Source organism: Coregonus clupeaformis, chromosome 10, assembly GCF_020615455.1.
Source record: "Coregonus clupeaformis isolate EN_2021a chromosome 10, ASM2061545v1, whole genome shotgun sequence".
NCBI classification, from domain to species: Eukaryota; Metazoa; Chordata; class Actinopteri; order Salmoniformes; family Salmonidae; genus Coregonus; species Coregonus clupeaformis.
This window is the reverse complement of record NC_059201.1, coordinates 56,347,856-56,373,337: the sequence shown is the minus strand read 5'-3', so window position 1 is coordinate 56,373,337 and position 25,482 is coordinate 56,347,856. Positions and strand designations below refer to the sequence as shown.

The window sequence follows — 25,482 nt, the reverse complement described above, 5'->3', positions numbered from 1 at the left end:
TCAAGGACATTCAGAGACTTGTCCCGAAACCACTCCTGCGTTGTCTTGGCTGTGTGCTTTGGGTTGTTGTCCTGTTGGAAGGTGAATCTTCGCCCCAGTCTGAGGTCCTGAGCGCTCTGGAGCAGGTTTTCATCAAGGATTTCTCTGTACTTTGCTCCGTTCATCTTTGCCTTGATCCTGACTAGTCTCCCAGTCCCTGCCACTGAGAAAGATCCCCACAGTATGATGCTGCTACCACCATGCTTCACCGTAGGGATGGTGCCAGGTTTCCTCCAGACGTGACGCAGGCCAAAGAGTTCAATCTTGGTTTCATCATACCAGAGAATCTTGTTTCTCATGGTCTGAGAGTCTTTAGGTGCCTTTTGACAAACTCCAAGCGGGCTGTCATGTGCCTTTTACTGAGGAGTGGCTTCCATCTGGCCACTCTACCATAAAGGCCTGATTGGTGGAGTGCTGCAGAGATGGTTGTCCTTCTGGAAGGTTCTCATATCTCCACAGAGGAACTCTAGAGCTCTGTCAGAGTGACCATCGGGTTCTTGGTCACCTCCCTGACCAAGGCCCTTCTCCCCCGATTGCTCACTTTGGCCAGGCGGCCAACTCTAAGAAGAGTCTTGGTGGTTCCAAACTTCTTCTATTTAAGAATGATGGAGCCCACTGTGTTCTTGGGGACCTTCAATGCTGCAGAACTTTTTTGGTACCCTTCCCCAGATCTGTGCTTCTACACAATCCTGTTTCGGAGCTCTACGGACAATTCCTTCGACCTCTCTGACATGCACTGTCAACTGTGGGACCTTATATAGACAGGTGTGTGCCTTTCCAAATCATGTCCAATCAATTGAATTTACCACAGGTGGACTCCAATCAAGTTGTAGAAACATCTCAAGGGTCTGAATACTTATTGAAATAAGGTATTTCTGTATTTTTCTTTTATACGTTTGCAAAAATTTCTACAAACCTGTTTTCGCTTTGTCATCATGGGGTATTGTGTGTAGATTGCTGAGGATTTTATTTATTTAATCAATTTTAGAATAAGGCTGTAACGTAACAAAATGTTGAAAAGGGCAAAGGGTCTAAATATTTTCCGAAGGCACTGTATATACAAATGTTTGTGGACACACATTTAAATTAGGGGAGTTGGCTATTTCAGCCACAGGTGTATAAAATCGAGCACACAGCCATGCAATCTCCATAGACAAACACTGGCAGTATAATGGCCTTACTGAAGAGCTCACCTTTCCAACAAGTCAGTTCGTCAAATGTCTGCCCTGCTATAGCTGCCCCGGTCAACTGTAAGTGTTGTTATTGTGAAGTGGAAATGTCTAGGAGCAACAACGGCTCAGCCGCGAAGTGATAGGCCACAGAAGCTCACAGAACGGGACTGCTGAACGCTAAAGCGCGTAAAAATAATCTGTCCTCGGTTGCAACACTCACTACCAAGTTCCAAACTACCTCTGGAAGCAATGTCAGCACAATAACTGTTCATTGGGAGCGTCATCAAATGGGTTTCCATGGCCGAGCAGCCGCACACAAGCCTAAGATCACCATGCGCAATGCCAAGCGTCGGCTGGAGTGGTGTAAAGCTCGCCGCCATTGGACTCTGGAGCAGTGGAAACGCGTTCTCTGGGGTGATGAATCACGCTTCACCATCTGGCAATCTGACGGACTAATCTGGTTTTGGCCGATGCCAGGAGAATGCTACCTGCCCAAATGCATAGTGCCAACTGTAAAGTTTGTTGGAGGAGGAATAATGGTCTGGGGCTGTTTTTCATGGTTCGGGCTAGGCCCCTTAGTTCCAGTGAAGGGAAATCTTAACTTTACAACGTACAATGACATTCTAGACAATTCTGTGCTTCCATCTTTGTGGCAACAGTTTGGGGAAGGCCCTTTCCTGTTTCAGCATGACAATGCCCACGTGCACAAAGCGAGGTCCATACAGAAATGGTTTGTCGAGATCGGTGTGGAAGAACTCGACTCGCCTGCATAGAGCCCTGACTACATCTAGAAAAATAAGTTTCCTCTATTATTTCTTACCAGTTTATGTTTTGACTTTTATTTTCCCTACAAACTTTATATAAGAAATCATGTTACATTAATGCCTGGTAGATTGCGGTGAGGTGTACTGTACATAGATGTGCATATGTACTGAGATATACACTGAGTGTACAAAACATTAAGGACACCTGCTCTTGACATAGACTGACCAGGTAAATCCAGGTGAAAGCTATGATCCCTTATTGATGTCACTTGTTAAATATACTTCAATCAGTGAAGGGGAGGAGACAGGTTAAAGAAGGATTTTTAAGCCATGAGACAATTGAGACATGGATTGTGTATGTGTGCCATTCAGAGGGTGAATGGGCAAGACAAAAGATTTAAGTGCCTTTGAACAGGGTATGGTAGTAGGTGCCAGGCGCACCGGTTTGTGTCAAGAAATGCAACGCTTTTCACACTCAACAGTTTCCCGTGTGTATCAAGAATGGTCCACCATCCAAAGGACATCCAGCCAACTTCACACAACTGTGGGAAGCATTGGAGTCAACATGGGTCAACATGTAGACACCTTGTAGAATCCATGCCCCGACGAATTGAGGCTGTTCTGAGGGCAAAAGGGGGGGGGGTTGCAACTCAATATTAGGAAGGTGTTCTTAATGTTTTGTGCACAAAATAGATCCATAGTTTGGATCAAAATAAAGGATTTCAGTACAAAGGGAAATCAACTAGAAACATTAGGATCCTTCAAGCCCTGTACACTAAGTCACCTACAGGGCTTGAATATGGCAGATTGCAGGTTCAAATCTACTTGATTACCGTTCTTTAAAAAAGCTATAGCTATGTTTGGACAATACCATAATAAAATATGATGATGAAGATTGAAATGCCATTTGTTTAAAGGTTTGTCAACTTCATATAATAATGTTACATTACACATAAATATTAGCAGCAATGTTTTCAGAACTACTTCCATTATCGTTGAAGTATGTTTTTAGAATAATTCTGCATCATCATGTCATAACCTTACAGAATAACTTTATAAGAGTCTAGCAGAAATGTTTCTTGTTTGTTGTTATAGGTGTTAGTAGTAATATCTCTATCAACATTAACTGAATATTCCAGGAATGTTTTTTTGGAACAACTTCAATTGCTCCAACATTTTATTGCTGAAGGATGTTTAGGGAACGTTATTAGAGCCATCATGTCATAATGTCACGCTCTAGCTTAATGAGACCAGAGGTTAGAGCATTGGTCCCGTAACCGAAAGGTTGCTGGTTTGAATACCCGAGTCGTCATGGTGAAAAATGTGGCGATGTGCCCTTGAGCAAGACACTTAACCCTAATTTGCTCCATGGTGCATACTACTATTGCTGACCCTGTAAAACAGTGGTCACCAACTTTTTCTGAGTCAAGATCACTTTCGCAGTCAAAAAGCCGGCCAAGATCTACCGCTCAGAATTTTTTTTTTAACATGACTTAAATAATGTAACATTAACCTAATAAAAACAGCTCTGTAGGAATGGGGTTTGTGCAGTAGGCCTAATACATTATCACAGCAAATTGGCTATACAGTGGGGGAAAAAAGTATTTAGTCAGCCACCACTTGTGCAAGTTCTCCCACTTAAAAAGATGAGAGAGGCCTGTAATTTTCATCATAGGTACACGTCAACTATGACAGACAAATTGAGGAAAAAAAATCCAGAAAATCACATTGTATGATTTTTAATGAATTTATTTGCAAATTATGGTGGAAAATAAGTATTTGGTCACCTACAAACAAGCAAGATTTCTGGCTCTCACAGACCTGTAACTTCTTCTTTAAGAGGCTCCTCTGTCCTCCACTCGTTACCTGTATTAATGGCACCTGTTTGAACTTGTTATCAGTATAAAAGACACCTGTCCACAACCTCAAACAGTCACACTCCAAACTCCACTATGGCCAAGACCAAAGAGCTGTCAAAGGACACCAGAAACAAAATTGTAGACCTGCACCAGGCTGGGAAGACTGAATCTGCAGTAGGTAAGCAGCTTGGTTTGAAGAAATCAACTGTGGGAGCAATTATTAGGAAATGGAAGACATACAAGACCACTGATAATCTCCCTCGATCTGGGGCTCCACGCAAGATCTCACCCCGTGGGGTCAAAATGATCACAAGAACGGTGAGCAAAAATCCCAGAACCACACGGGGGGACCTAGTGAATGACCTGCAAAGAGCTGGGACCAAAGTAACAAAGCCTACCATCAGTAACACACTACGCCGCCAGGGACTCAAATCCTGCAGTGCCAGACGTGTCCCCCTGCTTAAGCCAGTACATGTCCAGGCCCGTCTGAAATTTGCTAGAGTGCATTTGGATGATCCAGAAGAGGATTGGGAGAATGTCATATGGTCAGATGAAACCAAAATAGAACTTTTTGGTAAAAACTAAACTCGTCGTGTTTGGAGGACAAAGAATGCTGAGTTGCATCCAAAGAACACCATACCTACTGTGAAGCATGGGGGTGGAAACATCATGCTTTGGGGCTGTTCTTCTGCAAAGGGTTCAGGACGACTGATCCGTGTAAAGGAAAGAATAAATGGGGCCATGTATCGTGAGATTTTGAGTGAAAACCTCCTTCCATCAGCAAGGGCATTGAATATGAAACGTGGCTGGGTCTTCCAGCATGACAATGATCCCAAACACACCGCCCGGGCAATGAAGGAGTGGCTTCGTAAGAAGCATTTCAAGGTCCTGGAGGGGCCTAGCCAGTCTCCAGATCTCAACCCCATAGAAAATCTTTGGAGGGAGTTGAAAGTCCGTGTTGCCCAGCGACAGCCCCAAAATATCACTGCTCTAGAGGAGATCTGCATGGAGGAATGGGCCAAAATACCAGCAACAGTGTGTGAAAACCTTGTGAAGACTTACAGAAAACATTTGACCTGTGTCATTGCCAACAAAGTGTATATAACAAAGTATTGAGAAACTTTTGTTATTGACCAAATACTTATTTTCAACCATAATCTGCAAATAAATTCATTAAAAATCCTACAATGTGATTTTCTGGATTTTTTTTCCTCATTTTGTCTGGCATAGTTGACGTGTACCTATGATGAAAATTACAGGCCTCTCTCATCTTTTTAAGTGGGAGAACTTGCACAATTGGTGGCTGACTAAATACTTTTTTTCCCCACTGTATGCCTGGCCTGCCAATATTTTTTTTCTCAGACCATATTATATTAAAAAACTTAAGCTTTGATAACAAAATAGATCAATTTTTGTAGCACTTGTGAGGCACAGCTGAGCATAAATTTAGATAATTTGCTTTTTTATTTTACTGGACTGATGGTAATGGTGCTTTCAAGACAACTGGGAAAAACATGTACATTTTCACAGACACTCTTATCCAGAGCATTTTACAGGAGCAATTAGGGTTAAGTGCCTTGCTCAAGGGCACATCTGCAGATTTTTCACCTAGTCTGCTCGGGGATTCAAACCAGCAACCTTTCAGCTATTGGCCCAACGCTCTTAACAGCTAGGCTACCTGCCAGTAACCGACGTCATGACATCAGTGAACTTCAGGTTGTAAAGTCGGAGCTCGAGAAAGTTGCCAGAGTTTTCGAGTTGGATGACCGTTTAAAACGTTTTTTCCCAGTCAGAGTCGGATCTTGTTTTTTTTTAGGAGCGCCTTTATGCCTTTATCGTTGGATGTTCTACATAAATGTTTGGTGAAGATCGACCAGTCGATCGCGATCAACCGGTTGGTGACCACTGCTGTAAAACAGCACATTTCACTGCACCACTCAGGTTTATATGACAATAAAACATATGCACTTTTTTGGGGGAGAAGCATTCCCTGCGTGTTGTTATTTGAATAACATACAGTATTCATCAAGATTATCAGAACGTTCCTATAATGCTTCCTCAAAACCACTTCTAATGCTCCCACATTTTGTTGTGGCAGTATATTATAAGAACATTACCAGAACATTGTGTTATTACATTCCCTGGCAACTTAATGACAACCTGGAATGTTCTGTGGTAGTTTTTACAGATGATCCTATACCTGGGTAGGTGTCTCGGATAACATATCCATTAATATTAGTGGAACGTTACAGTAATGTTTTCTCAGAATCAATTTAATTGAATCCAGACATGATTGCTGAAGAATGTTTAGTGAACGTTATTGGAACAATCATGTCATAACGTCACACTCTAACTTTATGAGAGCATTGTGGGAATATTCCCTGCTTTTCTTATGCATGTTTTTAATAACATCTCCATCAACATTATCAGAACCCTAACTAGAGCGTAAGGTGAATCTTGGGTGATATACCGCTATATTCAAACGCATTTAATATTTACATCAATAGGCCATTTCGCCCATCATACATTCTGGGAAGCATTTTGTTATGCATCTCTAAGTGATGCGTCTCCGGAGCAATGTCCCATTAAACCGTATGTTCGAAGGAGCATCCGACATTATTAACGTGGTATTTTACCAGAGGAGTTGTGTGCCTGTGTATGTCCCCAGCTCATAGTGTAGCATAACACACCGTTGTCTATTTTGACCACTTATAATAAATGTAGCCTTGTTGTCACCATGATAAAATGAGCTTTAGTTGTCTGGATGGAAAGTCTGTTGTTCGTTCACCCTATTCAATACTTCCAGGTCCTGTGTGCCAGGTACAGTTGTGTTTTTCCCCCCTTCTTCTGCCCTCTGTCCTGCCTCATTTAAATGCCTCACTCTCTATCTCTTCTCACTTTCTCCTGCTAAATCTGTTAGTCACTCTCTCATTCTCCCTCACTCTGCTTCTTATTAAAATCATATTACTCCCTCTTTTCCTCTCTCTTTCATCTCTCTCTCTCTCGCTCTCTCTCTCTCTCTCTCTCTCTCTCTCTCTCTCTCTCTCTCTCTCTCCTTTTCCAAAGACTGTTTAACGAATCTGACTGCGTGACAAGGTGCTTCCCTAACATGTTGAATGCCTTGCCAACTGCCAAAATCAAGGCCTTGACAAAATGACTGAATCCCCGGGGCACATAGCTGTACAGATTGAATAATTCCCCTTCTGCTTTTAGACCTCATTCTATTCTCTGCTATTTTTCTTTATCTCTCTTCAAGGTTAATGAAACATCCTACAATGCATCCAATGTTGAAATACAGGAGTTGTTATAACTTTTGTGCACTGTTAAACCATACAGTATGTTAGTTGCAGTGGAGGCTGGTTGGAGGAGCTAAAGGAGGACGGACTCATTGTAATGGCTGGAATGGAATAAATGGAACCTTAACAAACACATCAAACATTTGGAAACCACATGTTTGACTCAGTTCCATTTATTCCATTCCAGCCATTAAAAGTAGCCTGTCCTCCTATAGGTCCTCCCACCAGCCTCGACTGGTTAGTTGAGCTAACGTATCAATTCTTAAATTTTTTGGACGGAGACATACCATGGGTGTATTCACTAGGAACCAAACAGAAGCAAACATAATGAAACGGGGAGGGACCTACCTGAATTTGTACACTAGAAACTCTTGTTTTCGTTGCAAACCGTTTTCCGTTTGCAACTGTTTGCTACAGTTTGGACTAATGATTACACTACATTCCGTTTAAGCCTCACAGGAGAGAAAGGTAGTATCCTTATACCTGCAATATTATTAACCATAATAAACAGGTATATATTGTATGAGTTTATTGGGGGTTAGGGGCACACCATCCCTCCCCTTTCTTTAGTCTTAAAGGTAAATTCACACACTACGGTGACGGAAGGTACAGTGTTGAAATGTCATTTTTGGTCACAAAAGGGCCGGCTCCTTGTAATCGTTCCTTGCGAAGACTTGAGGGGCAGTATTGAGTGATTTTTGCAATGGAAGTCCCACCCTGTGTCTACATGACATCCCTTCTGGTATTCCTTCTGGTATAAACATGGAAGAGATGGACGTGCTTCTACTTCGCTGCTACTGCTATTCCACTTGCAAGTGTACTTTTTTTGTGCTTTTATTTCAACATTTGCTATGCACAATTACGTCTCTGTCCAGTTTTGAGAAGCGTCTGTGTGAGGAGGTGAGACAGTATGATAACCTCTACATCCTTCGATGAAGTTGTATTCGGACAAGAACGCAAAAGATAACAGCTGGAGGGAGATATCACAAAATTTGAACACCGATACCGATATCAAAGAAAAATTGAGTACAATTCGGGGCTGGAATGTTCGCAATCTGAAAAAGGTAAAGGAGATGAGGAATGGGGCTGCTGCCGCCGGTGTGTGTCCCGCCTATTGTCCGACAACTGGGTTGGCTTCATCGTCAGACAGACACCAATATGCCAGACATGGTACAGTTGAAGTCGGAAGTTTACATACACTTAGTATGGAGTCATTAAAACTAGTTTTTCAAGGAGGAGGTGAGGGCTCTGGGAGTGTGGTGCCAGGAAAATAACCTCTCACTCAACGTCAACAAAACAAAGGAGATGATCGTGGACTTCAGGAAACAGCAGAGGGTGCACCCCCCTATCCACATAGACAGGACTGCAGTGGAGAAGGTGGAAAGCTTCAAGTTCCTCTGTGTACACATCACTGACAAACTGAAATGGTCCACCCACACAGACAGTGTGGTGAAGAAGGCGCCTCTTTGACCTCAGGAGGCTGAAGACATTTGGCTTGGCACCTAAAACCCTTACAAACTTTTACAGATGCACAATTGAGAGCATCCTGTCGGGCTGTATCACCGCCTGTTACGGCAACTGCACCGCCCGCAACCGCAGGGCTCTCCAGAGGGTGGTGCGGTCTCTCCAACGCATCACCGGGGGCAAACTACCAGCCCTCCAGGACACCTACATCACCCAATGTCACAGGAAGGCCAAAAAGATAATCAAGGACAAGAACCACCTGAGCCACTGCCTGTTCACCTGAGCCACTGCCTGTACAGGTGCATCAAAGCTGGGACCGAGAGACTGAAAAACAGCTTCTATCTCAAGGCCATCAGACTGTTAAATAGCCTTCACCAGCATATTAGAGGCTGCTGCCTATATACATAGATTAGAAATCACTGGCCACTTTAATAATGTTTAATTATCTTGCATTACTCATCTCATATGTATATACAGTATTCTATACTATTCTACTGTATCTTAGTCTATGCCACTCTGACATTGCTCCTCCATATATGTATTTATATATTCTTAATTCCACTGCTTTACTTAGATTTGTGTGTATTGGGTATATGTTGTGAAATTGTTAGATATTACATGTTAGATATTACTGCACTGTCGGAGCTAGAAACACAAGCATTTCGCTACACCCGCAATAACATCTGCTAAACACGTGTATGTGACCAATACATTAGAACATGTGAAATCAGCTTGTTTCTGGATGGGAGAAATTGTGAGTGGGAAATATCCTGTGCCTGTTTTGTTATCATAATGATTAGCAGAGATAGTTCAAACATCTGAAAACAGACACTGTGTGTGTGTGCTAGTTAGATTGAGATGTTTATGAAATCAGTTATTTCGAGTGAGCATTTGAACTCAAAGGAGCCCATGGAGAGGGTTTTGACATTTGCATGGTTTTGACATTTGCTATTTTCTCATTCAGATGTTAAGGTGGTGGGTAATTTACTGGTTTTTATTTTGTGGTTTCCTCCTTAATCACACTTTTGAGAGCACAGTCTTGTTAATGCACCTTTTGTTTGACATTGCACAATGCACTTCTTATTGGCACCCTGCGTTTTACATTTCACTATTTCCTCTTGTGATCATCACCTGGGGGAAAAAAATGATATCTAGCAAAAGGTCTGCAACTATCTTTGTCTGGTTATTTTTACTTGTGGCAGAAAATATAACTGTTCTGAATCAGTCACTCAGTAAAATTGTACTGCTTTGTACATGAGCTATGTAGATGAGGTAAATGTCTTGTGGATCTGTCCTTATTGTCTACAGCTAGACAGCCATTCTCACACATGTACCATAGCAGGAAAGTCCTCATTGAAATGTTGAAAGGCCACCACACATAACAGAAGGTTGTACATGGCCATTTAGATAAGGTAAATGTCTTGTGGGTCTAGCCTTAAAAATAAATGACAAACTAAAACAACACAAGGATGAAGTGGCTGTCATTATGGTACTCTTCATTGTGATTTGTAAAGTGTGAATAAGAAAAACTGCAAAATCCAAACAGCAAAACCAAGTGTGTCATGGGCATTAATATGGAGTTGGTGCCCCCTTTGCTGCTATAACTGCCAATGCTTGTCTATGGAGATAGCATGGCTGTGTGCTCAATTTAATACACATGTCAGCAGTGTGACTGAAATAGCCGAATCCACTAATTTGAAGGGATGTCCACATACTTTTGTATATATAGTGTATAAACAGTCATCACCCAGAGGAAGAGAACATATGTGCGCACATGTTTTCCAAACCACACTCCAACATTTATTGTAGGATGCCCCACGTGATGGCAGCATCCTTGAAAGACACTCAACCAGTTGGTGTGAGGAGGTAGTCCTTGAGGTTTTTGCACACGTCTATAGTAACTCTGGTTTCCCTGTCTGCTGACATGTTTCTTGGGTCCAGGAAGCTGGTGTATCACCTGTCTTCACTCTCCTGGACACGGGTCCCTAGTGGGTGTGGAGTGGTCAACAAACATGGGGTGGATGTACCGTGTTGATGACTGTGTTGTCAGTGTCTGTGGTACAAATGTAGATGTGGAGGGCCACGCAGGCCTTCCCAATGGTCTCTGCTTTCTCTGGGGCAACCTCAAGGGCTTGTCACAGGATCCTCCATCTTGCAGCAAGGATCCCAAAGCAGTTCTCTGACATTTTTCTGGCTCTTGAGTGGCGGTAGTTGTAGATTGTCTTGGCATCATCAAGGCCAGAAGAATCTTTGAATGAAATAAGCGTTCCCATCAGTATTGAACAGGAACATGAAGGCTATCAAATGTGACCCACCACGTGGATTCGGTCATATGTAGCAAAATTTTAAATATACAATGGATAAAAGTAGAGACTCCGAGCTAGAAAATGGTATATCATACACTGGAGTTGAGGAACAATGAGAAAGTAATTCTGCTTTGAAAGTTGATAAACTTGTAACCCCACTTTTGAGAAAATGGCCCGTGAATGTTTTGGTAAATCTACTGGAGAGCTCTTCTTTGTCTACACCCATTCAGCATCGTTCACACCCTCTTAAACCTCTTTAAGGATTCACAGTGTAGTAAACAACCAAAGATTGCAAGACTAAAAGTGGTGAAAGTAGTAGCAAAAAGTAGTAGTAAAAATACACTTTATCTAGTCCTACGCCTATATCATAATCTGATTTTGGTGCAGGTCATGTTGTTCTTCACAATACTGTCTCTGGTTAAACACACACTATATAAAATAAAACCTAAGTTTATTTGTCACATGCACAGGATACAGAAGGTGTAAACGGTACAGTGAAATGTTTACTTGCATAGTGGTGTCACGCCCTGGCCTTGAGAACCCGGTTTTCTTTAGTTGGTTTGGTCAGGGTGTGAATTTCTATGTGTAAGATCTAGATATTGTAGATCTATGTTGGCCGGGTGTGGTTCCCAATCAGAGGCAGCTGTCGATCGTTGTCTCTGATTGGGGATCATACTTAGGCAGCCATGTTGCCTACCGATGTTGTGGGATCTTGTTTCTGTGTGTTTGGCTTGTTTGATGTTAGCCTGTAGAACTTCACGTTTCGTTGCTTTTGTTGTTTTGTTCGGTGTTTAATTCAATAAACGAACATGTACGCATACCACGCTGCACCTTGGTCCAATCCTGTACTCAACGATCGTGACAAGTGGAGTATTTTGTTTAGCTAAACATTTAAACATAATCCCAACTCTAAAGCTGTGTTCAAAACAACTGGGAACTCGAAGAAGAAAAAATACTCAGACTGAGAAAAATCGATTTGAACGGTCATCCATCTCGGAATTCCAACTCGGGAACTCGGGCCTCTTTCTAGAGCTCCTACACAGATCATACACGTAACGTTAGCTAGCAAGCCACCAGCTAACGTTAGCTAGCTAGCAAACAGTATGCTTTAACTTGCAATAAAAACAAACGCTTCTCCCTCTGTCACGGATGCCATGGTTGCCCTTAGTTTGAAGATGTAATCCGGAGACAGGTGTATTATACAGCAGCCTTCATTCTGTGTTCTCTTTTTGGACTCTCTCCCATTGATTTCAACTTCTTCCGTGACAATGACACTGTTTCATTTTCAGTTCTTCATGATATCTTTAAAAAAAAGTTGCGGTAGACAGGATTATCCACACATACTTAGCAGCTCATGTTATAGACAGAAGCAGGCTACATGGCAGACCAATCTGAACTCATCTCTCAACATGTCCAGCCCATCCATTATCTCAGCCAATCATGGCTAGCGGGAATGTTCCTGACTAAACCAACTAGGCTCATTATTTAACCATTTTATTCGTATTTACAGATGGCATACAAGTTTGTTATTAAGGCAAATTAAAGTTCACATGTTCCAGAAGGCATTTCTGCCCAAAAACGTATTTTGATTTTTTTTTTTAACAACAACATTCAAATGCCTCTCCTGTGAAGTAGTGATGTGCGACATACACCTAGTTTCTTGAAACGGGTCACAAATGTGTACTGTAACAACTGTGTAGCCTATGCTTTGGACATAGGCCCCCATCCTCTTATTTGATGCCAGATCACTTTTATATGAGGCATATAATTACAAGTTCTATATTGGTATAATTTTCACATCATTTGTCTTGTCACATGCATTTAGCGTATCTTACCTGGATATGGTCACATCAGGTTTTCCCTCAGAGGCAATGCCTCGTCTCCCACGAAGACATATGGGCTCGGTGTTTGGGTCCCCGGAAAGCACTCCAGCCTTGGTAGCGGCTGCTGGCCTGCAATGAGTTGGGAGCCGAACTTGCTTTGCGAGAAGATTCCCGCATCTCCCTCCCCCATATGCGCCCACGTCGATCATGGTGAAGCGGTACTTAGCATTGCAGACTGCTATCAGGACCAAAAAGCCCTTGTAGTTCTAGTACTTGCTTGCCGGAGCTCGGATCCGAATATGTTTTCTGTCGATAGCTTCTGCACAAAATGGATAAATCCAACAATCTCAAAACTCTCTGGCAATTTCGGCCCATTTTTTCACAGAGGGATAAGCAACAAAATCCTCCTTCAGGACATGCCAGATAGCCTAGCACACTTCCGTTACAATTGCACAAACGGTTGAGATTCCTAGTTTATGACTCACAGCGATACTTTGCTGTGTGCTGCCACTCGCCAAAAACCGAAGGGTCACAGCCAGCCTTACTGCAGCACTAACGGGCAAGTTGTGAGTTCTCTTGTGCGAGATGTGTGGGGCGAACCGCTGAAGCAAGTTGTCAAATCTGGCAGCTGACATCTGAAAGTATAGAAAAGGTCATTCCTCGTCAATGCTTCACATAGGTTGGAGAATAGATATTTATTCTTTTTTTCATAAACGATAAACTGCTTATGGCCCTTTTTGAATACCATTTAGCAATTTGTGTCAAACAATTCACATGCAATCTTAAATCTCAAACAGACAACACCATGTTTTACTTGCTCATTATTTCAATGATTGTTGGTTTGTTGGAGGGACACAGAATTCAATGTATTTCAGGGGGTTTAGAATTAGGACTGAAATGGTGTACAATGGTAACAAATCCCTTAAAATGATTTAATGATATGCGAGCATTACCATTAGCAATATACCATTTGCAATATGGCCCCGATCTGGGAAAGCTTGTTAGAGAAAAGTGATGTTGACGTGTATCTGTGGAGGCTTATGCGTTTTACATTGACAACAACAAACCTGAGATTAATTGTTGTTGTCTTGCAAAACATTAGACAGGCTAGTTAGCATTTGGGCTATACAGTAGGTTTGTTCTGTGCTCCTTCTGCGAAATAGATGCAATCTGGGTCAGAAAATAAACATCAAATCAGATTGTTATTTTACAAGAAGTTTCCCTTCCCATGTTGAAAAGTAAGGATAATAGTTGAAACAATTGTTAACTCCATTTCCTAGTTTGTCATTTGACTGTATAGGAACTTGGCAGCTCATTGAGACTGCACTATTTCTGATTTACAAATCGACCCAAAGCCCCTATTCCTTAGCCACTAGATCTGAGAGGATTGGATATGGCGGCATTTCTCACCCAACCAATTAGAAGTCAAGATGAATCAATTACTATAATGCGTAGATATCTATCCAACTCTCAGATCTACGGGGGGTGCTTAAGATGTAGGGGTTAGGGGTCGATTTGGAATTCAGCACACATACGTTTGCTAAGAAGTCTAAAAACGGAAGACATCTCCATTCACCTTTACCTGACAATGCAGTCAGTAGTGAACCTGCTCCGATAGACTGATGTAGAGTGTACTTTACAATAGAGTGCATGAACTTGCCATTGAAAAGTCAAGTGAATTTATATAATGATGGCTATAGTTCACTTTCTCAGGGCAGGTTCAAACCACTTCTTGTCAAAACCAATTTCAGCACGACTTCAGCAAGGTCATTCAAAGGCCGAGAGTTTTAGTTTCATTTGGACGATACAATCAATCGGAACTCCACTTTATAATTTGGACTCATCTTGTCGGCAACGCTGTGGAATCGATGGCTTAGCTTGTTAGGAACATGCGGATTTGCGATTATTATTACTCTCCGTGTACCACTTCCCAGCTCGTCCCATGGTTAAGCTCCCTGCTGAGCGGCGTTGTGTTGTGTCTCATCCAGAATTGGCAGATTAAACAGCTGTCTAATCGTCGTTTTTAGTGGCTCGTTTATTGGCCAGGGGACGTGTTGGTACTGTGGCATCTTGAGATGCCAGCGAAGTCTGAGAATCACTCAATAGGACAAGGCCTCTGGAAATGATATTACCTGAATCTCCTATAACTGGGACTACAAACAAATGGCAATGGTTCTAGGTCTGTGGTAATGGAGCTTCATGTCAAATAGTGAAACTACATGCCAGTACACTCACATTAAGTACCATGCTTAGGGCTGTGGCGGTGATAAAATTTTGTCAGCCGGTGATTGCCAAGCAAATAACTGCAGGTCTAACGGTAATTGACTGTTAATTAACATAAACATATTTAGCATCTCCTGGCTTCCAACCATAGCCTACAAGCCACTGATGCAGATCTTTGGAACATCTACATTTTAAAAGTCTAATAAATCCATGTAATATAGCCTACACCATCACAATAAATCCACTATTTATTTTAGACAGGTCTAAAGAAACATGATATCAAGAAAATGTAGTCTATTTCAGAAGAACAAAATAGCATACTCTGAGTTGTCGTTATGTTAGGTCCTGATCTGGCTATGCCATATGGCTGTGGGCTACACTAGTTCATTTAGCAGACAAGATTTGCTTAGAATTCCATGGCATTATTTTATATTATTTTATAGTATGAAGAATACAATTGAACATAGCTGAATAAAATAGAAAGGATATTTTCTCCAAACAATTTGAGGGAGTGCGCACATGCGGCTATTCTGTGTTGAGCAGTTAATAAAGAAACAGGTACACCTATATGCTTAATTTAGAGTTATTTATGTAACTTTAGTTGTAATACAAATGTTGGGCTATATGTTAATTTTTTTTATACATTGTAAGGCTGCATAATGCGACTCTAATGATGATTTGAAAAAAGTTGCATGAAAAGCATGAGCTCTGCTTAGTTTTTTGCGCAGGCTGTACACACTTCATCAGTCTCTCATTCACAATCGGGTCTTTCTCACAGGCTACAAGTGAAGACAGACACTTCGGGGATGCAACTGCGCGTGTCCTTATCCAATTCCGAGGAGCATATTGAAGATATTGGAAGAACTGTCCACATTTACTTTTCGTCAGCCAACAAGATGAGTCGGCCTAATGAACATCAAAAGCACTAGCCTATGTCAATCTACTATCCCCCATAGTACAAAAGTTGACCTATTCTATTCTGTGTGAGAAATAAATATTCCAAACATAGTCTGGGATAGTTGTGGGATGCAATAGATCCCAAATTAATACAACCACTAGCATCAAAAAACCTGACGCAACAGATGAGATCGTTTAGCTTAAAATGTTGATAAACTATTAGACTATTTCTTTACATTATAAGCGCAGCAATGCGCACACGGCAGTAGGCTATAAGCGCAAATGTTCCATTAGCAGGAAAACACCATTCTCAAAAGTGACCACAAATGAGATTATGCATGTAATGCTTTTATTATAAAGGTGCATTTTTATGGTGAAAATGATCTTCCCCAAAGTTGAAACTCACGTGCTGCGTATGTATGCCAGTTAGGCTCTACACCAGGCCTGGGCAAAGGCCGGCCCAGGGGCCATATGCGGCCCGCGACCTGATTCAATACGGCCCGCGGAATCATGCTCAGATCACATAAAGAATTTGTGATAGTGAAGTTTTGAAAAACATATTTGTTATTCAAATTAAAAGCCCAATGAATACTCGCCTTTGTGTAATGATTTAACTCCCACCGCTTGTGGGACATTTATTTTGAAGGCAAGTATAAATAACAACTGCATGAGGACAGACAGTGACTGACAGGCTGACACACGTCACAATTACAAATAGAGCTAGTTAGAATTTGTGCAAAAATGAGTTTTTCAAAGATTTTAAAGAAAAGGAAAGTAGACAATGAATGTAGGGTGTTCCAGCAAGAGTGGACATCGAAATATTTCTTTATTGAGGTATCAGGGAAAGCTGTCTGCTTAGTGTACAAAGAGAGCATTGCTGTCTTGAAAGACTACGACTTGTCCCGACACTTCCAGACGAAGCATGTAGAGAAATATAGGAATATGTCTTCTGAGCAGAGGGCAAGTGCATCGAAAGAGTTGCTTTCTCAGTTGCAAAAGCAGCAAGGACTTTTCACAAAACTGCATTCAGCAAACCACGGAATTGCGAGAGCTAGCTATGTACTGTCCCAAAAAATTGCTAAACATAGCAAGCCATTCGCTGAGGGTGAATTCATTAAAGAATGTTTAATTGACACTGCAGCAATACTTTGCCCCAACAAGAAAGAGCTGTTTGAAAAGGTTTCCCTGTCAAGACGAACAGTGACACGGCATGTTGAGGACATTGCAGAGAATATGGAACAACAGTTGAAAGACAAGGTAAAGGACTTCACCTATTTCTCCTTGGCTCTGGATGAGAGCAGTGATGCATGTGACACAGCACAGTTGTTGATATTCTTACAAGGCATAACCCCAGACTTTGAAATTACAGAGGAGCTTGCTTCAATGCAGTCAATGAAGAGCACAACCACAGGGAAATATTTATTGGAGGAGGTTAATAAGTGTGTGGCAAAGCTGGGACTGAGTTTTGAAAAGTTATCCAGTGTGACCACTGATGCGTGCCCAAACTTGACAGGAAAAAACGTTGGCCTTTTGAAAAGGATACAAGATCAAGTAGCTGAGCTGAACCCAGATTATAAAATTATTTTCCTGCATTGCATTATTCATCAGGAGGTGCTCTGTAAATGTGTTCTGAAAATGAGCGATGTTGTAGATACAGTCACTAAAGTGGTAAACTTCATAAGAGCAAAATCCTTAAACCACAGGCAGTTTATCTCACTGTTGGAAGAGACAGAGTCGGGTCATGCAGCTCTCCCCTACCACACAAAGGTGAGATGGCTGAGTTTGGGGAAGGTGCTTAAAAGGGTGTGGGACCTGAAGTCGGAGATTGCTAAGTTTTTGCAAATGAAAGGAAAATATGTGGATTTCCCTCAACTGCAAGATAAAGAATGGTTGGCTGATTTTGCCTTCACCATGGACATCATGGCCCTCATGAATTAACTGAATTCCAAACTACAAGGGAAGGGCCTTTTTGCACATCAGTACAGCATTGTCAAAGCCTTCAAGGGAAAATTACTCCTCCTGACCCGCCAAGTAGAAGCCAACAATCTCACCCACCTTCCAACACTACTAGTCTGTTCCCTATCAGATGACCAGTGGGAGAAGTATACATCGCTGCTGTATGCGACTATGATTTGAAAAAGTCGCAAAAAAAAGCATGCGCTGTTTCTTGCCTTAAGCTGGGCATCATTCACAAGTGATAATATATCCTTCACTAGTGATAGGCTAATATTGTCACCCATCAGACTATTCTTCATTTAATGTTGTCTTTACATATACTTAATAATATATGTGTGAAATTTGTTTTGATTTAGAATGGAGCATTATCATGCAACTGTTTTGAAACAGGGGCAGCAGAAAAAAATGTAATCTATGCACTTTAATAGCGAATGCAGGACGCTTTCCTTTGGTTCATTTTCATGCCAGCCAGTTAGGCTATACTCCTGTTTTAAAGAGTGCTTAATATGCTTAATATTAGAAAGTTGAGAAATAAATATAGTAGGCCTAGCCTATAGAAAGCTGATGGGATTCTCCTCTTTTTAATAGAGGCCATCACTCTGTTTTCTCACGCAATTGTATAGCCTATAGAAATGTTGCGCAACATGAGCTCATGGGCTCACATGAAGGGTTTGATTCGATGTTCGATTACATTTGCATTGATGTCAGAGTGATTTGAAGGACAATAGAGTGCTGAGTACCAGGCAGTTAGCAAGTTTGGTAGGCTACTAATGACCATCAGCAGCATCAGAGCTTGGAGAAGCCTAATCACAGTGACTAAACTGTCACGTGGAATTTGACTGCTGACATGACTCGTGACGGTAATACGGTCGCCATAACAGCCCTAACCAGCCCTAACCATGTTCTACAAATATTCTAAATGTTGTGTTTTCTAAAATTAAAAGCCATAGCTTATGTGAGTGAATATGAAACCCATGTAGGACTTGTCTTCAAGCAAATTGATGTTAGGTGTTTTGCTGCACCATGTTTCTAATAATGCACTGTCCAGCTACCACAAATCAAATTTATTCGTCACATGCTTTGTAAACAACAGGTGTAGACTAACAGTGAAATGCTTACTTACGGGCCCTTCCCAACAATGCAGAGAGAAAGAAAATAGAGAAATTATAGAAAAGTAATAACACGTAATAATACAAGTAATAATAAATACACAATGAGTAACAATAACTTGGTTATATACATGGGGTACCAGTACCGAGTCAATGTGAAGGGGTACGAGGTAATTTAGGAAGATATGTACATATAACTAGGAATAATGTGACAGGATAGATAATAAACAGTAGCAGCAGCATATGTGATGAGTCAAAAAAAGTTAATGCAAAAAGGGTCAATGCAGATAGTCCAGGTAGCTATTTGGTTAACTATTTAACTAACTGTAGTATTTAGCAGTCTTATGGCTTGGGGGTAGAAGCTGTTCAGGGTCCTGTTGGTTCCAGACTTGGTGCATCGGTACCGCTTGCCATGTGGTAGCACAGAGAACAGTCTATGACTTGGGTGGCTGGAGACTTTGACAGTTTTTAGAGCCTTCTTCTGACACCGCCTCATATAGAGATCTGGATTGGCTGGGCCGTACGCACTACCCTCTGTAGCGCCTTACTGTCGGATGCCAAGCAGTTGCCATACCAGGCGGTGATGCAGCCAATGAAGATGCTCTCAATGGTGCAGCTATAGAATAATTTGAAGATCTGAGGGCTCATGCCAAATCTTTTCAGCCTCCTGAGGGGGAAGAGGCGTTGTCGTGCCCTCTTCACGACTGTGTTGGTGTGTGTGGACCATGATAAATCCTTAGTAAACCCACTTAACTAGGAATCCTACTCTAGCTCTTTTCATTTCTAATACCAGCTCTCTGGGAAGGCTTTGGTTTCTGATCTAATGTCACTGTAATGCAGTCTGTAGGCCTATAGCATGAATGTCATTGCTCCAATGATTGTATGTGTAATCCCCATCAATCCTTGTGTCCTTTGGGACTGATAATACCAACCGAACGTCTTCCCAAGTCCTCCTATTGTAGTATCCAAACATACATTTGACTATTCTGTTATAAACAAAGCATGAATTTAGTCCTGAAGTCCGTGGCAAAATTCTCATTTGGATCCCTGTTAGCTGCCCCAGTGGGTAGAGCATTTCTTTCTGGCTGCTAAATCATGACGTAGTCATGTGACCACTGTGTCACTGGGAGGCGAAGTGATTACATTTGTACATTTACATTTGAGTCATTCAACAGACGCTCTTATCCACAGCGACTTACAGTTTGTGCATTCCAGGGCTCTACGGTGCTACCATTGTGGTCGCATATGCTCCTAAATATTTTACTGTGGTACGTGGAACGTTTATTTAGCCCGTAGGGGAAAAAAACTATACTACAGTATACTACAACATTCTATAGTAAGCACTACATGATCGAGGGATACTACAGTGGTTAGGATATAATTTTCCAGTATACTACAAAATTATATAGTAACTACTACACATGATCAAGGGATAGTACCGTGTGTAGTATAGTATTCTAACCTGCCAACAGACGGGAGATGACAAGTGCCTGGATTAGGGCCTGCACCTCTTACGGTGTGAGGAAAGGTCATACTCTACAGATGTTGTAGAGCAGGGGTATTCAACTCTTACCCTACGAGGTCCGGAGCCTGCTGGTTTTCTGTTCTACCTGTCCCAGGTCTAAATCAGTCCCTTTAGAAGGGAACAAGGAAAAAATGCAGTGGAACTGGCTTCGAGGTCCAGAGTTGAGTTTGAGGGTTGTAGACCACGAACCTGCAGGGGTGAGTCACTGCTTTGACGCTTGCGGAGAGCGAAAGTGTGCTGTCCAGGGTCACGCCAAGGTTCTTTACACTCTGAGAAGGGGACACCGTAGAGTTGTCAACCGTGATGGAGAGTTTTGGAGCGGGCAGGCCTTCCCCGGGACGAATAGCAGCTCTGTCTTGTCGAGGTTGAGCTTGACATCCAAGCTGAGAGGTTTGCCAAGCACGTAGAGATGTGTGTCGACACCTGGGTGTCATAAGGGGGAAAGGAGAAAAGTAGTTGAGTTTCATCCGCATAGCAGCCGAAGTACGATTAAATGGGGTGACACAGAAAACTTGTCCCTACTGTCATCTCTGGCAGCTGATCAAAACAAACCAACAGGATGTAGCCTAGCGTATAGCTACAGTATAACACAAAAACCAAAAGGGAATGCTTTTCTCCAAAACTGAAGAGGGAACGATTACACAGCGAAGAGGAGCTCAGCCACGAGGCTGCTGCACTTGTCACGAGCTGATCAAAATATGGTATTTGGAATGTGGGTGTCATTGTTGTTGTCACTCTGTTCTTCATCTCTCAGTAAATAATGTCTTTGTTGACCACAAACTAAATAGGAAGCCATTGCAAACCAAAAGAGATTCAACTCAAACCGAGAGGAAGTTTTATGAACACAATAATTCCTAATCCTGATTTACAGCAGACTCAGAATCAGACAAGAGATTAGGCAACTTCCATCACCCAGACAGATAGGAATAATGCCTTCATCTCATACTTATGCTGTGTTCATGTTTGATTTGCATTAGTAACACTTCATTTCAACCCACCAAGACCCAACTTCTAAATGCAGTCATACATATGTAATATGACACCTAAAAGGCATAGGCACCAATAATTATTCAGTGACAAATCATTAGACCATTGCACTGACATGCATAAGAGCAAATAGTTAGCAGTTGGTTATTATATGTTGCCATGTTTATACCTCTGCAGACATAATCATGTTTGTTTGGATGTTCTTTGCAATCCCACCTGGCTTGTTATGTCTGCTGATGGGATTTGTTATGTCTGCTTATGGTAGCATCAAAGTCTTTTGAAGTTGATGACAAAGAGCTGAAATAGTGTTACAGCATGTTTCTCCATGTGAGATGGTCTCTTACTAAAACCTGCATAATGAACACTGGTGATTCCCTGAACCACACACTGGCCCATGTAGCTCCTCCCTAAATATGAGGCCCACCCACTTCATATAATACACTTCAACAATTGCTGACGACATTGGCTCCACTCATTCATATCATCCTGTCACGCTTATACAGTGTAAAGCGCTATAGAAAAAGTAGAAAGCGTTACAATGAAGGGCTCGAGTATTGAGTCCCTCTCAGGTTTCCCCAGTTGACAAAGTCAGTAAGTACTCTATCTCCCTCTCGTAACGTTCCCATACAACTGTGTCGAGTGATTCACTCGGCCTCAAACGACCTCATCCTCGAATTTTCCAGCCTGCCCACATCAGATAAAACACTTAAACAATGACTGTCTTATCTGCTCTCCTCAGAGAGGGGGAGCCTTCCTTCATTATGACCTGATAAGAGAGTAGTATGACACGGTCGAGCAGACTGTTGTTGTTAACCCAGACAGACTGCTGTGTCCACAAGAAACATTAACCGTCTTCCACCCCCCCATCCTCTCACAGAACGACCGCTGTTAATTATTACACACATCTCTCTCTCTTTCTGTCCTCTGGGTTATCTCACTCTCTGTCTTTGTCGGTCTCTCGCTGTGTATGTCTCTCTTATTTTACTCTCATAAATGTCTCTCTAGTTTTCCCTCACTACTCGCTCTCTCTTAAATACATGCGAATCACTCACTTCCTCTCTCAGACACTCTTCCTCTGTCATATACACAGACACACACACTGTTTTCCTCTTCTACATCTTTACTCCCTCCCTTCACCTTGCTGCTGTACAGTGGGTTCTTTAGTAAATGTCTGCCTAAAGTTGATCTCTATTGTTCCATGTGCTAACGCTGCATCTGGTCACGTCTCTACTCAAAGCCAAACAGACAGATTGACATGCTTGGCGGGAGGATGTGCCTTGTCGATCGCTTGTTGACTCTTTTGTTGACAGCCCATTGGGTTGTTGTTCTATCAAACCTCCAGTCATGAACATTAGAATGTTCAAATCTAAATTCACTGTTGTCCTTATAAACCACCAAGGTTTTCAACTGAAACTGCACAAGCCAGAACATAGTGTTTATTGGTTTCAGTAAGTACAAAGAAAACCACGGTCCTCTCTAGACAACTAGATTTTTCCCCATTTTTGTTTCACTTGAAATGCCCGTGAAATATCCTGTCAAGTAGCGTGTAACAGATTGAACGTAACACAATACTAACATCCCATTTCCCCTCTCTGTTCTCTTCTCTCTAAATCTCCCTCTCTTTAGACCATGCTGACTGCAATCTCGATGAGTGCCATCGCTACCAATGGAGTAGTGCCAGGTGGGTGAGCATGCGTTGGCATCCGGGTTCGCTGTTGGGACTAGTACCTACTCTTCAATTCCCTTTTGGCTCAAAATGCATATTCAGTGCAGTAGCCTTAGCAACGCTATAGTATTAGTTATGTCCAGACTCCTGGGTCCCCACATTAACCTTATACAGCTATGTTTATATAATTAGAGATGGTATCCAATAATCACGTCTCACACTGGCTGACTCACCCCTTGATTGGCTTAGAGCAGAGGTGAGAGGAAATTACAGGCTTGAGCTGAGGAGGAGAAACAATGTAGCCACCATTTTGTGGTGTAAATCTGGGTCATGTTCATTAGGCACCAAATGTAAGAATAGGGACTGAAATATGGAGGGACTGCCTGCGGGAAGATGTTTATGGGTAGGGGTGCTGAGAAAAAAAATGTTTCTCTCCGCGCTGCTGATGACTCTTTTTGTCCATTCATACGGGAGTAATAAAGGCTCAGTGCACTAATTTTGTGGGGGGAAAATGTGCCATATATACAGTACCAGTCAAAAGTTTGGACACACCTACTCATTCAAGGGTTTTTCTTTATTTTTACTATTTTCTACACTGTAGAATAATAGTGAAGACATCAAAACTATGAAATAACACATATGGAATCATGTAGTAACCAAAAAGTGTTGTTGTGGAGGCAAATAGCCCTTACACAGCCTGGAGGTGTGTTGGGTCATTGTCCTGTTGAAAACAAATGATAGTCCCACTAAGCCCAAACCAGATGGGATGGCATATCGCTGCAGAATGCTGTGGTAGCCACACTGGTTAAGTGTGCCTTAAATTCTGAATAAATTACAGACAGTGTCACCAGCAAAGCACACCCACACCATAACACCTCCTCCATGCTTTACGATGGGAACTACACATGCGTAGATCATCCGTTCACCCACACCACGTCTCACAAAGACACGGCGGTTGAAACCAAAAATCTCAAATTTGGACTCCAGACCTAAGGGCAAATTTCCACCGGTCTAATGTCCATTGCTCGTGTTTCTTGGCCCAAGCAGGTCTCTTCTTCTTATTGGTGTCCTTTAGTAGTTGTTTATTTGCAGCAATTCGACCATGAAGGCCTGATTCACGCAGTCCCCTCTAAACAGTTGATTTTGAGATGTGTCTGTGACTTGAACTCTGTGAAGTATTTATTTGTGCTGCAATTTCTGAGGCTGGTAACTCTAATGAACTTATCCTCTGCAGCAGAGGTAACTCTGGGTCTTCCATTCCTGTGGCAATCCTCATGAGAGCCAGTTTCATCATAGCACCTGATGGTTTTTGCGACTGCACTTGAAGAAACGTTCAAAGTTCTTGAAATGTTCCATATTGACCTTCATGTCTTAAAGTAATGATGGACTGTCATTTCTCTTTGCTTATTTGAGCTGTTCTTGCCATAATATGGACTTGGTCTTTTACCAAATAGGGCTATCTTCTGTATACCCCCCTACCTTGTCACAACACAACTGATTGGCTTAAAAGCATTAAGAAGGAAATAAATTCCACAAATTAACTTTTAAGAAGGCACACCTGTTAATTGAAATGCATTCCAGGTGACTACCTCATGAAGCTGGTTGAGAGAATGCCAAGAGTGTGCAAAGCTGTCATCAAGGCAAAGGGTGGCTATACAGTGCCTTGCAAAAGTATTCATCCCCCTTGGCGTTTTTTCTATTTTGTTGCATTACAACCTGTAATTTAAATAGATTTCTATTTGGATTTCATGTAATGAACATACACAAGTAGTCCAAATTGGTGAAGTGAAATGAAAAAAAAAGATAACTGAAAAGTGGTGTGTGCATATGTATTCACCCCCATTGCTATGAAGCCCCTAAATAAGATCTGGTGCAACCAATTACCTTCAGAAGTCACATAATTAGTTAAATAAAGTCCACCTGTGTGCAATCTAAGTGTCACATGATCTGTCACATGATCTCAGTATATATACACCTGTTCTGAAAGGCCCCAGAGTCTGTAACACCACTAAGTAAGGGGCACCACCAAGTAAGCGGCACCATGAAGACCAAGGAGCTCTCCAAACAGGTCAGGGACAAAGTTGTGGAGAAGTACAGATCAGGGTTGGGTTATAAAAAAAAATATCCAAAACTTTGAACATCCCACGGAGCACCATTAAATCCATTATTAAAAAATGGAAAGATTATGGCACCACAACAACCTTCCAAGAGAGGGCCGCCCACCAATACTCACGGACCAGGCAAGGAGGGCATTAATCAGAGAGGCAACAAAGAGACCAAAGATAACCCTGAAGGAGCTGCAAAGCTCCCCAGCGGAGATTGGAGTATCTGTCCATAGGACCTCTTTAAGCCGTACACTCCACAGAGCTGGGCTTTACAGAAGAGTGGCCAGAAAA

The 25,482-nt window shown here is 42.0% G+C and overlaps 1 protein-coding gene across 3 annotated transcripts in view; it reads left to right on the top strand.

The window, feature by feature from the left end:
* LOC121574663 (solute carrier family 12 member 5-like) overlaps positions 1-25,482 on the top strand; it is a 292,183-nt gene that overhangs the window by 217,354 nt on the left and 49,347 nt on the right. For all 3 annotated transcript variants that reach the window (XM_041887202.2, XM_045223089.1, XM_045223090.1), the window contains one exon: positions 23,047-23,101. In XM_041887202.2, the coding sequence (XP_041743136.2) occupies positions 23,047-23,101 (55 nt within the window). The remainder of the gene's footprint in view (positions 1-23,046; positions 23,102-25,482) is intronic.